Here is a 13,382-nt window from a genome sequence, read left to right as displayed (position 1 = left end):
CACATTTCAGGTCCCCATGACATCGGGGCGTGTTCCTGTGGGCACAGGGTGTTCTGGTCACATGACAGGCGGAACCAGCCTAATACTGCGAACGCCCGGATCGGGGATTCACACTTCCACCGTGCCGGGGTTCATCCAGAGCCTGAAAGTCCCGTCCCAGTCTGGTAGGAGCGCCTCGCTGGAGCAGCATCACCATGCCCAAAGTTTTGGTGCCAGGTAGGTCTTGGCAGAACCGTGGCTTTGGACATCAGCAGCAGAGGAGAGAAGCTTCTGGAAACCTTTTGATGCTGTTGAAGACGGAGGAGCAACAGTTTATGCTTTCCATCTTTAGTTTCTCGGCTCAAAATCCTGGGAAAAAACACCTCCTGAAGCTACTTTTAGATAAGTTCCTTCATCCAGGATTCAAACCTTTTATGGTGCAACACAGAAAGGTTTACCCCCCCCCCCTTCCCCCCACCCAGCTGGGCTCTAATGTCCCGGTCATGGATCCATGGATACTCTTGTCATTATCACCGGGTTACCAAATTTAAAAAAATGCTCTTTGGTCATTCAGCCATTTACCAAGAAAAAATATACAAGAGATAAAATAGTTAAAACAAATAAATATCACATGACCACAAAGGATGGAGACCACCTTTTGTTGGCCTCAGATCCCTGATTCATCATCACCCATTTACCCTTTTTTTTTGTTTTTTTGTGGGGGAGTTCATACATTATTGATAATTCAGGCTTTCTTGAAGCACGAGGGCTGATCATGATGGATGTGAGCTCCAAGGAGGTTTATTAGAACGCCGTGTGTTCAGACTTTGGTGTAAGTGGTTATGATGCCTGTTAATCACAAGCTGGTCTGGCCTTTGAGCAGATCTTAGATCAGGTCTTGGATCAGGTCTTGAATCAGGTTTTGAATCTGGTCTTGGATCAGGTCTTTGAGTAGGTGTTTAGATCAGGTCTTGGATCAGGTCATAGATCAGGTCGTGGATCAGGTCTTGGATCAGGTCATTGATCAGGTCTTGAATCTGGTCTTGGATCAGGTCGTGGATCGGGTCTTAGAGTAGGTGTTTAGATCAGGTCTTGGATCAGGTCATAGATCAGGTCTTGGATCAGGTCATAGATCAGGTCTTGGATCAGGTCATTGATCAGGTCTTGAATCTGGTCTTGGATCAGGTCGTGGATCGGGTCTTAGAGTAGGTGTTTAGATCAGGTCTTGGATCAGGTCTTAGAGTAGGTGTTTAGATCAGGTCTTGGATCATGTCTTAGAGTAGGCGTTTAGATCAGGTCTTGGATCAGGTCATAGATCAGGTCTTGGATCAGGTCATAGATCAGGTTTTGAATCTGGTCGTGGATCAGGTCTTAGAGTAGGTGTTCAGATCAGGTCATGGATCAGGTCTTGGATCAGGTCATAGATCAGGTCTTGGATCAGGTCATAGATCAGGTTTTGGATCAGGTCTTGGATCAGGTCATTGATCAGGTCTTGAATCTGGTCTTGGATCAGGTCGTGGATCAGGTCGTGGATCGGGTCTTAGAGTAGGTGTATAGATCTGGTCTTGGATCAGGTCATAGATCAGGTCTTGGATCAGGTCATAGATCAGGTCTTGGATCAGGTCATTGATCAGGTCTTGAATCTGGTCTTGGATCAGGTCGTGGATCGGGTCTTAGAGTAGGTGTTTAGATCAGGTCTTGGATCAGGTCTTAGAGTAGGTGTTTAGATCAGGTCTTGGATCATGTCTTAGAGTAGGCGTTTAGATCAGGTCTTGGATCAGGTCATAGATCAGGTCTTGGATCAGGTCATAGATCAGGTTTTGAATCTGGTCGTGGATCAGGTCTTAGAGTAGGTGTTCAGATCAGGTCATGGATCAGGTCTTGGATCAGGTCATAGATCAGGTCTTGGATCAGGTCATAGATCAGGTTTTGGATCAGGTCTTGGATCAGGTCATTGATCAGGTCTTGAATCTGGTCTTGGATCAGGTCGTGGATCAGGTCGTGGATCGGGTCTTAGAGTAGGTGTATAGATCTGGTCTTGGATTAGGTCTCAGATCAGGTCATGGATCAGGTCTTGGATCAGGTCATGGATCAGGTCGTGGATCAGGTCATAGATCAGGTCATGGATCAGGTCTTGGATCAGGTCATAGATCAGGTCTTGGATCAGGTCTTGGATCATGTCTTAGAGTAGGTGTTTAGATCTGGTCTTGGATTAGGTCTCAGATCAGGTCGTGGAACAGGTCTTGGATCAGGTCATGGATCAGGTCTCAGAGGCGAATGAAAGCTCATGAAGGTCTTATTACAGACAGCTTGGCAGGACTGAACCCACTTCCATTGCAGCAGTTTTCCTGTAAATGTCACTTCAGGGTTGGACAGCGTGTCAGGTTGGTGTCGTGTTCGGCTGGCATCACCCCTCCAGCCCAGAGAAACCTGGTCTCTCCTGGTAATCCTTGTGCTGTCGCTCTGTTGGATGTTTGACATAGACCGTCAGATCCTTCTGATCACAAACGTCTCTGGGGTTTAACCACCAGAGAAATGTTCAAAGGAACCTTTGATTCCCAGGATTTGCAGACGGAAAGACGGAGCTCTGCTTTAGTGTTTGGACTTCTGTTCTGGAGAACCAGCTTTCTGCTAAACTCTCACACATAAACAGGTGTAGCACTTCTGATCTTCTGGACTTGACCTGCTGTGGACGACCCGACAGAAACGCCGGCAGACTCAACACCTTCACAAAGAAGCTGCACGGTCTACGTCTGATGACCCTAAAGCCAAAACAATGAAAACCTCACATCTCAGTTTAGAGTTTAACGTTATGAAGTTATCTAAATCCACCTTTAACACATGCTTCAAGACAAACGTAATATTAAATCAAGAAATGAGAAATATGCTGTTACCTAAAGTTACTGTGGAACCTCTGAGCAGAAAGGATTTCTGAATGCAGAGATCAAACTTTCTGAACTGAGGAGACTTTACAGCCTCATTCTTTATTAACCTGAACCAGGTGTGTGATTCTACTCTATACCACTGCAGATCCACATCCTTACATGGTCTTCATCTGTGGTTTGTATTTGATGGTAAACTGTTGGGCTAATCTGGTATCGTTGTGACTTGAGCGTCTTCTAATCGGTGCTTTCTTAACACTCTCTTTTGGGGATTCATCCTGGCCGCTGGTATTCACCTGACGGGCACTGTCAGGTCAAGAGAGTAAGTACGGAGGCTGGCGGGTGCAGCCGGGCTGAGCTGCACTTTTTGAAATCTGCTCCAAAACGTTGCATGAGACCTGTGTGGTCTGGGACTGAAACGCTGCTCATCTGCAGCCAAACTCCACCGACGGAGCCTCAGCATTGTGTCATTTCAGGTCAAAGACCCTCATTTTTTCACGTCTTTTACTAATCTGAAAATAAAGATCCTCCTGAACGTCAGTTTATGGGACTCAAACGGATTTAAAACAAAAGAGTGAAAGAATCCAGGGTCGGCTCTTTTGATGATGTCTTTGTGTTCAGGTTGTAGGCTTTGTTCTGTAGAGCTGCAGACACATTCTTGGTCCTTTTTGCTCATGCATTTAGTGCACGCGCTCAAACCTGTACAGGTGACTGTGCTGCGCTGGAACGCATGTGCTACAGATGAGCAACCAGGTGTCCATTGTCCACTTATGCCACAGTAGATGTTTCATTGTAGGCGTGTCGGCCAGCAGGCAGGCAGCTCTGAGTGTGCGAGGTGGCGGTGATGCATGGTCGGTCAGATGGAAGGAGACTGCATCTCATTCAAAAACACAAACCTTTGGGGTTCTGACAGAGACCGATGACAACATGAGGGCCATTGCCGAGAAGGTCTTCGCATCGGAGACCAAAGACGAGAACACGCGCGATGAGATCTCCATGTTTGACGTGGCCGAGGACTGTCCGATCATCCACCACGAGATGGCCCACCACCTGCACACCGACGACAACGTGGAGAAACGGTCAGACCGCAGAGGAAGATCGTCAGGACCAGTCGGAGGTTGGATGGGTTCACAACTATCTCATCTTCTGATCAACAGAAAAAGACTCCAGCGCAGTCACACCATCGCTGTAGCCTCCGGTGGTCCTAAGGCTTTTGCCGCCCCTGCTGCACCTGTGGAGATGGACGCGCCCACTTACCTGGAAGTTCCTGATTTCCAGAGGGTGGCCATCCTCGGAGATTACGCTTCTGGGGTATTGTGTCTTTACTCTTCGTTTGATTTAAAGGAATGTCGTTCATGTTTTCACAAAACAGCATTTTGTGTTTTACAAAATCTCAATGATCTTGATTGTTTACAAGAACTGAAGCTGCTTCAACTGTAAACACAACAAAACAGGAAAAATGGTTAAAACAGAGAAAAATGTCATTGATGTTCTAAACCAGAGGGAAAAAAGACTCGTTTATTGGTCAACAAATTGCAGATTTTGCATTTTGTACAGATCAGGAACAGGAAGTAAAACCAAATTCACCACACAAAGCTGTTTCAAAATAAGACAAAAAGTGGGCTATAAAAAGCAGAAAAGCAAGCAAAACAGACAAATACTTTAAATGGGATCAAAGCAACACTTAATCATACAATTAATGTCACAGTTTCTACTATTACAGGAAGTTTCAGGAGTTTAAGCGGAAGTTTGGTTTCAATGTGCTGCTCTGCTAAAATGTCATCTTCAGAAAGTAAAATTATCTTCATAGCACGAAAAATCATCTTACCAAGAAAGCTTTTCTAAAGCAAAATCATCCTAACTTAAGGAAATATTTCTTTCCAGTTAACAGTTTTTCTAGGGAAGACCAATTTTCTCATCCCATCTGCAGATTTTAAGAAATAAACTTCAAATTTTGTCATATCTAGGCTTCTGTTTTTGCGACTGACGGACTTTAGACACAGGACTGATAATCGTCACAGTCAGGACTCTGAACGGTGAAAGTGAAGCTATTGGCTGCAACAAAGCAAAACAAGAGTTTGCATTTAAAAAAGATTCTTTTAATGATGATTAAGAGTTTTTTCTGAGTTTATTTTTGCTGTAAAGCGGAAATTTCTAACATGAAAGTCCACATTGCCCTTCGAAACCAGCCTCCAGTGGTCATTTGGGGAACTGCAGCTTTGGATTCTTCCAGATTAGCTTCAAATTCACCTGGGGGTGGAGTCGGGACAGGCTCCAGCCACCCTGCGACCCAGAAAGGGGCATAGCGGGTTAAGGAAATGGATTTCAGAAAATTGTTTCCAACATTCTGGTCCTTGTTGGGCACCAAAGCTGATGCCTGGTGGACCCGCCACAGTCTGCACTTTCAAGGAGTTGGGTCAAGTTGGAGGCAGCAGGAGGTTTTGACATTGAATTTCACTGACTTCATGTTCCTCCCACCCCGCCCCGCCTAAACCCAGGAGAGCAGCTTCTGCGAGAGCCTGCCAGGGCTCAGGTTTCATGACATTTACGCCGCTGCTGGTTCCTGCTGCAGCGTTACATGACATTACACAATCGCCGAGCCGCTTCTCGTGTGTCGCCACAGGGATACTGAAAAACATTAAAATAGTTCTGTACTGAATGTAAAAAATGTCCCGGAAAAACGAATCTCATAGTGAATCTTTCACACATTTTTAAAAAACATTTAACCAGAATTTGTTTTGACATAATCTTTTGCTTTCAGGTAGATCCCAAATTAAGTTTAGAGCAGCAGCGGCTTGATGCATATTCCTATCAATCAGTGTCATGTTCTAAGTTTTACCATCAACTATTTCAATAATACATTCATTCAACTGTTGTATTTTAGAACCCAACTAAACAACAAGTAATAGTTGGGTTAAAAGTCAGATTAGAGATTTAAAAAGGATTAACAAAGAAAAAATGGGATTAAAAAGCCCACATCTTCAAAAATATTGAACAATTAAAACAAGTTTTACTTTAGAAATGTCACAGAGGCTTTTACCAAAGACACACTTGGGCTTATATCCCGATCTCCTAATGCTCTTTTGGTTCCATTTCTATTAAACTAAAGTCAAACGTAACAACAGTGTTTGAAGATCCATCCATCTTCCAAAAGATTTCTTTTGGGGGTCACAAGGTTGCTGGAGCCTATCCCAGCTACTGTTGAGTGAAGGTGGGGTTCACCCTGAACAGGTCGCCAATCAGTTGCAGAGAAACACACATGCACACCTAGATGCAATTTAAAGATACCGTGAGGCTATAAAGCATCTTTTTGGTGCGACTGTGGGAGGAAGTGAGAGGAAATCCACACGAGCATGAGGAGAACAGAAAGAACCCACCTGAGGTTCAAACCAGGACCTTCTGGCTGTGAGGCGAAACCACTACACCACCATGCCGCCTGCGTTTATTGCTTGAATAAAAGATGGCTTTGTAGAAACTCCTTCTGTGAGCGTGCTCCCCTGGGGGGCGGTGGGGACAAACGACTCCCTTCTGTTGACAAGAAAAAAATAAAAAAAGGACTTTCTCTCCACGTCTGCAACAACACTAGGCCACAATCAATAGTATTACAAAGAGACGACAAACCATTAAAAGCATCAACAGCATGAATGCATTCAGAGACACCAGAGAGAAGTTAGGGATGCATTTCCAGTGGTTTGCCTTTTTCGGGACCGTCTGCAGACCTGGACTGCTTTAAGAGGCAGAAAGGTTGATTCCTTCACTACTTGGAGCTTTTGCCAGTTTTTTGTGGTCTCCAAGTCTACAATTCCACGATCCTGTGGCCTGGAAATGAACCAGAAGTCTCTGCTAAAAACAACGTAGATCTATGCTCACTAGATTGGTGAATATAGACCACAATGCATTGCCTTCGCGCAATTTATCATTAAAATGTAAATTTAGAGTATAAATCATCCAAGTTTTCCTCATCAGAACACAGGGAATTCATAACTAGTTTTTGTAAAATGTTCATATTTCAGAAGTGGGGGACTTCAAAGTCTGTGTTTATAAAAAATAATGAAAGTAGAGAGCATGTGTCTGAATTTTGTTAAAATCCGAGACACTGGATGTCCTGTTCTACATAGTCTTTAAGGGGTTATGTGGAAGTGAGGGAATTCAGCAGAGCATCTCAGTAAGGGGCTGTAATTTACCCTCCATCATCCTCCATGAAGGAAAAATGTAAACCTAGAACCGCCTCCGTCATGTGCCCCCCAGGTGACCATGGATGACTTTGAGCTGTCTTGTAAGGGCCTGTACCGAGCCCTGACCATCAGGGAGAAGTACATGAGGCTGGCCTACGAGCGCTTCCCCAGGACAGCCTCCCAGTACCTACGAGAAATCGAAGGGGAGACCTTCAAGGTCGAAGACCAGCTGCAGCCAGGTAAGGAGAAAAAAGCCTCAGAGTTCAAAGGTTACGGTGTCTGAAAGGATGCTTTGCTTGGAACGCTGAACGTGTCTGCAGTGTTCATGGCTCCCCCAAAGGATGGGGAGGATCCGTTTGACGCCAAGAGCCTCCCGGAGAACCTGGGTTATGTGGCTCGGATGAGGGACGGTCTCATCTACGTCTACAACGATGCCGCCGCTGCTGACAAACACCAGCACAAAGACCTGCCCCACCCGGACTACGACACCTTCATCGACGACATGAACTTCCTCATTGCTCTGATCGCACAGGGCCCGACGTGAGTCCTCCTCAGAGGTCCCGCTCCGGTTCTCCCATCCTCCTGACCGGCAGCAAAGCCCACGTATCCTCTAGAGCAGTGTTTTTCAACCTTTTTTGAGCCACGGCACACTTTAACCTTGACAAAAATCCCGCGGCACACCAGCATCCAAAAAAATAGATAAATAAAGAAAAAGAAAAAGCTCAGTCTGTATTGATCTACAGCCGCTCTGCAATCTCACATGCATTTTTGTGATAAATGTTGCAGAAAACGCTGGAAGCTGCAGCTGTTTTTTCTAAAAGATGTATTAAAAATTCAATCAAAAGATTCAAAAACTGTTGATGTGTGTTCGTTGTTTTAAGACGTTAAGAGGAGAGACTCATTGTGCGCTAAGACAGTCACTTTACTGCATCATGGGAGATGTAGTGCCCGTAATCCGCCAACCGCAGAAAGACCAGCGTCTTTGAGCTTCATGGTTTTGTTCACTTGTTCCAGTCTGATACCAGATTCTGTGGAAAGCTACACCGCTAAAGACGAGCTTTAGCTGGTATTTTTGTTAGAACAGAGAGACTTTTTTTGCGCTAAATCGAAACAAGGAAGTGAATACTTTAACCACTTCTGATTGGTCAGACTGATGACATGTGATTAAGCCTTCAAGAATGATTGGTGGAGACAGTTAAAGGGGCGGGACTTTTCCTTACACAGTTATAGCTGCAGCTAAATCGCGGTATCCCGTTATTCTTATCAAAATGTCTTTAATAGAATCAAATAAACACAAAGAAAAAATAATTTTATTATATTTCATATTCTTAACTTCTCAGTGTTTTATCAGGGCCTGTTTGGATGAACACAGAGCTGATTTCCTGGAGATGGTAATTGCTTTTAGATCAGTTAATGAGGGCAATTTCTCACGGCACACTTGACCATCTCCCACGGCACACTGGTTGAAAAACACTGCTCTAGAGAACATGTCTAGATGTCTCCAAACCAACAGGGCCTTGTAACCAGTGGTTAAGGGGCGGGGCTCTGGGAATCGTAGTTTTTGGTGGATTTAAAACAATTTTAAATGGACTTTTTTTTCTCTAGTAGTCAGAAGGAAAGAAAAAATTATTTTCAGTAATTGAATGATGGACAAACAGAAGAAATATTTGGCACAGATCAGATAAGATCACATGTAAAGAGTTTTTCCAATAAAATATCAGATTTCAATGTTGACTTTTTACATCAATTTATAAGTGTTTCTCTAACTCTTTAGTTTTGATGTCAAATCTTTACTTTTAAAATAAAATTTTGTTTAAAATTTCCAAAAAATGTTGTTTTTTTAGACGTATTCTGGATGTTCAGTACTTTATCGCTAAAAAAACCCATAGAGGATTCTTCACAACCTAATCTTTTTGACTAACTCGGTTTATTCTGAACTTTTACACATTTTTATGCCATCATGAATGTTTAAAGCCTGAGCTAATCTTTGCTTCGCAGTAAGACGTACACTCACCGCCGCCTCAAGTTCCTCATGTCCAAATTCAACGTTCATGAGATGCTGAATGAGATGGAGGAGATGAAGGAGCTGAAGATGAACCCCCACAGGGATTTCTACAACTGCAGGAAGGTATGACGCACAACGGAGTTTTAGGGCCACCAAAAGAAATAAATCAATAAAGTTAGGACATTTAAAGTCGTAAAGTTACAAGAAAAAAAATCATAAATTTACAAGACGAGATTTTAACTTGTAAATTTAAGGCTTAAAATCTCCCAAATTTAGGAGAAAAAAAGTCACAAATTAAGGGGAGAAGAGAACTCGTAAATTTACAACTTAAAATCTCGTAAGTTTTCTCATTAATTTACAAGAAACGTACAAAATTCTAATTCCATAAAGTTACAAGAAAATGACAAGATGTTAAGTCGTAAATTTATGAGAAAATTTTGGAGTTTTTTTCTCCTAAATTTACGAGAACATTTACGAGATTTAATTCATAAATTTAAGAGATTTTTTATCTTAAAATCTTCTCTTAAATCTTTTTTCTTAAAATCTAAATAATTTTCTCGTAAATGTATGAGAAAAAAACGAACGGATTTATGAATTAATTCTCTTAATTTAACAGTTATGAATTTTTCGCTTACATTTACGACTTAAAAGTGGCAATTTAAAAAAAGAAAGTTTGTAAACGGCCCTAAAACTCCGCCGTAATGACGGTCTTCAGGATTGTGGAAAAGGGTTTTCACACTGATTCAGCTCCACTCTTCCTGGCTGGGTGGCTTTGCAGTTTGCCGCCCTCCTGTGATGACTCTACGTATTACATCGACCAGATGTGGAGTCCTGGCTTCACGCTTCAGTCTCTCTGTCCCTGCAGGTGGACACCCACATCCATGCTGCCGCCTGCATGAACCAGAAGCATCTGCTGCGCTTCATCAAAAAGTCTTACCGCGTCGATGCCGACCGCGTGGTCCACAACCTCAAAGGCAAGGAGGTCACCATGAAGGAGCTGTTTCAGAGCCTGAACCTGCATCCCTACGACCTCACCGTGGACTCCCTGGACGTGCACGCTGTACGAAAGTAGACGACCAAAGTGGGCCAATGCAGGCTACAATCACCACTTTATCTGCGAAAACGCTCCGTCTTTGTTTTGTTTTTCTGAAGGGCAGACAAACGTTTCAGCGCTTTGACAAGTTCAATGCCAAGTACAACCCAGTGGGCGCCAGCGAGCTGCGTGACCTCTACCTGAAGACAGAAAACCACATCAGTGGAGAGTATTTTGCCACCATCATTAAGGTAAACGTCAAATGTGAAGAAAATAAGAACGATAGCTCTAGAGCAGGGGTGCCCAAAGCCAGGCCTCAAGGGCCAGTGTCCTACATGGTTTCCAACCAACCTGCCATTGAAGCTCTTTATAAACACACCAACAGCAGATAAGGTAGGGTTCCTAGAAATCCAGGCCCCCCTTGCCTGGATTTGGGCACCCCTGCTCCACAGATTCGGCACGCTTTCCGGCTAAAGCTTTGCAGAACAGATGTAAAACGTAAATCCACAAATATGTGCACCAGGAAGTAGCCAGTGACCTGGAGGACGCTAAATACCAGTACGCTGAGCCCCGTCTGTCCATCTATGGCTGCAACCCCAACGAGTGGACCAAGCTCTCCGGGTGGTTCGTCAAGCACAGAGTCTTCTCCCCAAACCTCAAGTGGATGATTCAGGTTCCCAGGATCTAGTAAGATTTCCATCATGACTCTGGGACAGATGGAGGGCTGTTTGGGCTGTAAACCACTGCCTCCGGTTCCGGCCGTATGAGCCGGTTCCTGAATCTGTTTGGTCAGAAATGTAGGGAAAACCCATGGCATGTGAAGGGTTCAAGGCTTTGTGTCTTTTTCTTTATCTCAGTGACATCTTCAGAGCCAGGAACTTTGTGCCCCACTTTGGGAAAATGCTGGAGAACATTTTCCTTCCCGTGTTCCAGGCCACCATCGACCCACAGTCCAACCCGGACCTCAGCATCTTCCTCAACCACGTAAGGCAGAACCAGAACCTCTCAGCTCTGAGAATCAGCAGCTTCAGACGAAGCCTGTGACACCGGCGGCGTCTTTCTGCCGCTCAGGTGACGGGCTTCGACAGCGTGGACGACGAGTCCAAACACAGCGGACACATGTTCTCCACCAAGAGCCCCAAACCAGAGGAGTGGGACATCGCCAAGAACCCTTCCTACACTTACTACATTTATTACATGTACGCCAACATCGCAGTTCTCAATCAGCTGCGCAGGTAAGTGACATCATCCGTCTGCACGCCTACTTGTTTTTCTTCACCTTCCTGCCGCGTTTCCGACCCCCATTTCTTTCCTGTGCTGTTCTCCAGACAGAGGGGAATGAACACGTTCCTGTTCAGGCCTCACTGTGGAGAGGCCGGCGCCATCACACACCTGCTGGCTGCCTTCATGACCGCTGACAACATCTCTCACGGCCTCAACCTCAAGAAGGTCAGAGCTCAGGATGAACAAGGGCGCAGAAGTAATGAAATTCTGAAAATAAAAGGTTCTTTAGCTCCATATAACCATTTGAGACTCCTTTCACATTAGAATGATCCAAACTTTCCTCAAAAACCCATTCGAGCTCGGTCCATGTTTACCACCCTGTAGTTCATCATCTTTCCACTGGGGGCAGTAGATGGGCTTTTCCTGCACAAATCTCAGAAACACTGTAAAAGTTTTGCCATTTTCAAAACTTAATGGTGAGAACAACTCGTCTATTTTTATTCCTTTTTTAAATTAATACTTGCTGTATCGAAAAAAAATGCAAGATTTTTTGATAGATAATTCCTAATTAAAGTTAAACCATGTCAAAAAAGAAGTGGGATTAAATTTGAGACAGTGGGCAAATAAAGTGATTTTGTCAATATTTTTGCATCTTAAACTAGCATTGTTGTAGCAAAAACAAATCAAGCAAGGCATCGTCATTGATATTATCTATATCTCATTATATACATATTGTTGCAAAATGGTCTTTGTGGATTTCAGAAAGGGTTTTTGTATTTCCATAAAAATATTAATTTTCTGTCAATTCTTTGAGGCAGTGGGCTCTATAGGGTTAAATATCACTTAAAGTCAGACAAGTCAAATGTTCTCATGCTATAAAGAAGTACACAAACTTTCTGGACTTGCTTTGGGGCTAAAAGAGCCATCAAACATGTCTGGGGCCACTTGTCACCTCTTGGTTTGGCCCATCCAGAGTCCTGTGCTGCAGTACCTGTACTTCCTGGCCCAGATCCCCATCGCCATGTCCCCGCTCAGCAACAACAGCCTGTTTCTGGAGTACGCCAAGAACCCCCTGCTGGAGTTCCACCAGAAAGGCCTGGTGGTGTCTCTGTCCACCGACGACCCCATGCAGTTCCACTACACACGGGTCAGGACTCAGAGCACACGCATGCTCAGCTGATTGACACTGTCACTAAAGAGGACGTGTGTGTCTCTGTGGGACAGGAGCCTCTGATGGAGGAGTACGCCATCGCGGCGCAGGTCTTCAAGCTGAGCACTTGTGACATGTGTGAGATCTCCAGGAACAGCGTTCTGCAGAGCGGCCTGTCCCACCAGGTAACGGCCAGAACTTTTCCTTCACGCTTTCTGTCCCACAGAAAAAAGACGTCTTTATTCCTGCAGACAAGAAAGAAAAGTTATTCATTCATACTTTTTGCATGTTGTCTTATCTTTATCCAGCTTCCATTTCAAACATCAAATTTACTTTTTTGTGATTTTGTGTATATATGTATCTTGTTGATTTCAGATCTTGTCTTGTTTGTGATGAGAAATGATTTTTATTGTTTTTTTTTGGTTCGTCCACACTTTAGGAGAAGGTCCACTTCCTGGGTTCAGATTACCTGAAAGAAGGTCCAGAAGGAAATGACATCCGTAAGACCAACGTGGCTCAGATCCGGATGGCTTACCGCTTTGAGACGCTGTGCTACGAACTCAACCTCATCAAAGAGGGCCTGAAGGGCGAGTGAAGAGCTCGACCTTCAGGGTCAGACGCCTGATGGAAGGTTTTCAGCTTTTAAAACCAGTGAAGCCAAAGAAAAAACAGATTTCCTTTGGAGGAAGAAACGTTTACAGTGTTTTCTTCACTGTTTTTATTTGTTCAGTGAGGAGAAAAACAGGAAAATAAAAATGTTTGTAAAAAACTTTTTTGGTAGTGTTTCTCATGAATGGTGTCTAAAAAGAAAAGACAGAGTTTTCTTGCTTTTATTCTTCATTTGAAAGTTCTGCTTTTTACTCTGATGACAAAAAGCAGAAGTCTAGAAATATTTCAGCATTTTCTGGAAGTTTGGTCATGGATGATTCGCGTC

General features: G+C 44.0%; 1 protein-coding gene across 2 annotated transcripts; it reads left to right on the top strand.

Moving 5' to 3' along the window:
- The first annotated feature begins 59 nt into the window (after nucleotides 1-59).
- On the top strand, nucleotides 60-13,220 carry ampd1 (adenosine monophosphate deaminase 1). Of its 2 annotated transcripts, XM_004070231.3 has the most exons (16): nucleotides 60-216; nucleotides 3,175-3,183; nucleotides 3,775-3,940; nucleotides 4,019-4,172; nucleotides 7,110-7,275; nucleotides 7,357-7,576; nucleotides 9,035-9,164; nucleotides 9,907-10,101; nucleotides 10,194-10,325; nucleotides 10,598-10,761; nucleotides 10,932-11,058; nucleotides 11,146-11,309; nucleotides 11,403-11,523; nucleotides 12,272-12,445; nucleotides 12,523-12,633; nucleotides 12,888-13,219. In XM_004070231.3, the coding sequence occupies exons 1-16, from the start codon at nucleotides 195-197 to the stop codon at nucleotides 13,041-13,043; spliced, it is 2,211 nt and encodes a 736-aa protein (XP_004070279.1). In that variant the 5' UTR covers nucleotides 60-194; the 3' UTR covers nucleotides 13,044-13,219. The 2 variants fall into 2 exon arrangements, with proteins under 2 accessions (XP_004070279.1, XP_011474975.1); XM_011476673.3 differs by lacking the exon at nucleotides 3,175-3,183 and having other exon boundaries at nucleotides 96-216; nucleotides 12,888-13,220.
- Nucleotides 13,221-13,382: the final 162 nt, after the last annotated feature.

The sequence above is a fragment of the Oryzias latipes genome, chromosome 7 (assembly GCF_002234675.1).
Source record: "Oryzias latipes chromosome 7, ASM223467v1".
Lineage (NCBI taxonomy): Eukaryota > Metazoa > Chordata > Actinopteri > Beloniformes > Adrianichthyidae > Oryzias > Oryzias latipes.
The sequence above is the reverse complement of the archived record's forward strand: the minus strand, read 5'-3'. Positions and strand labels throughout refer to the sequence as shown.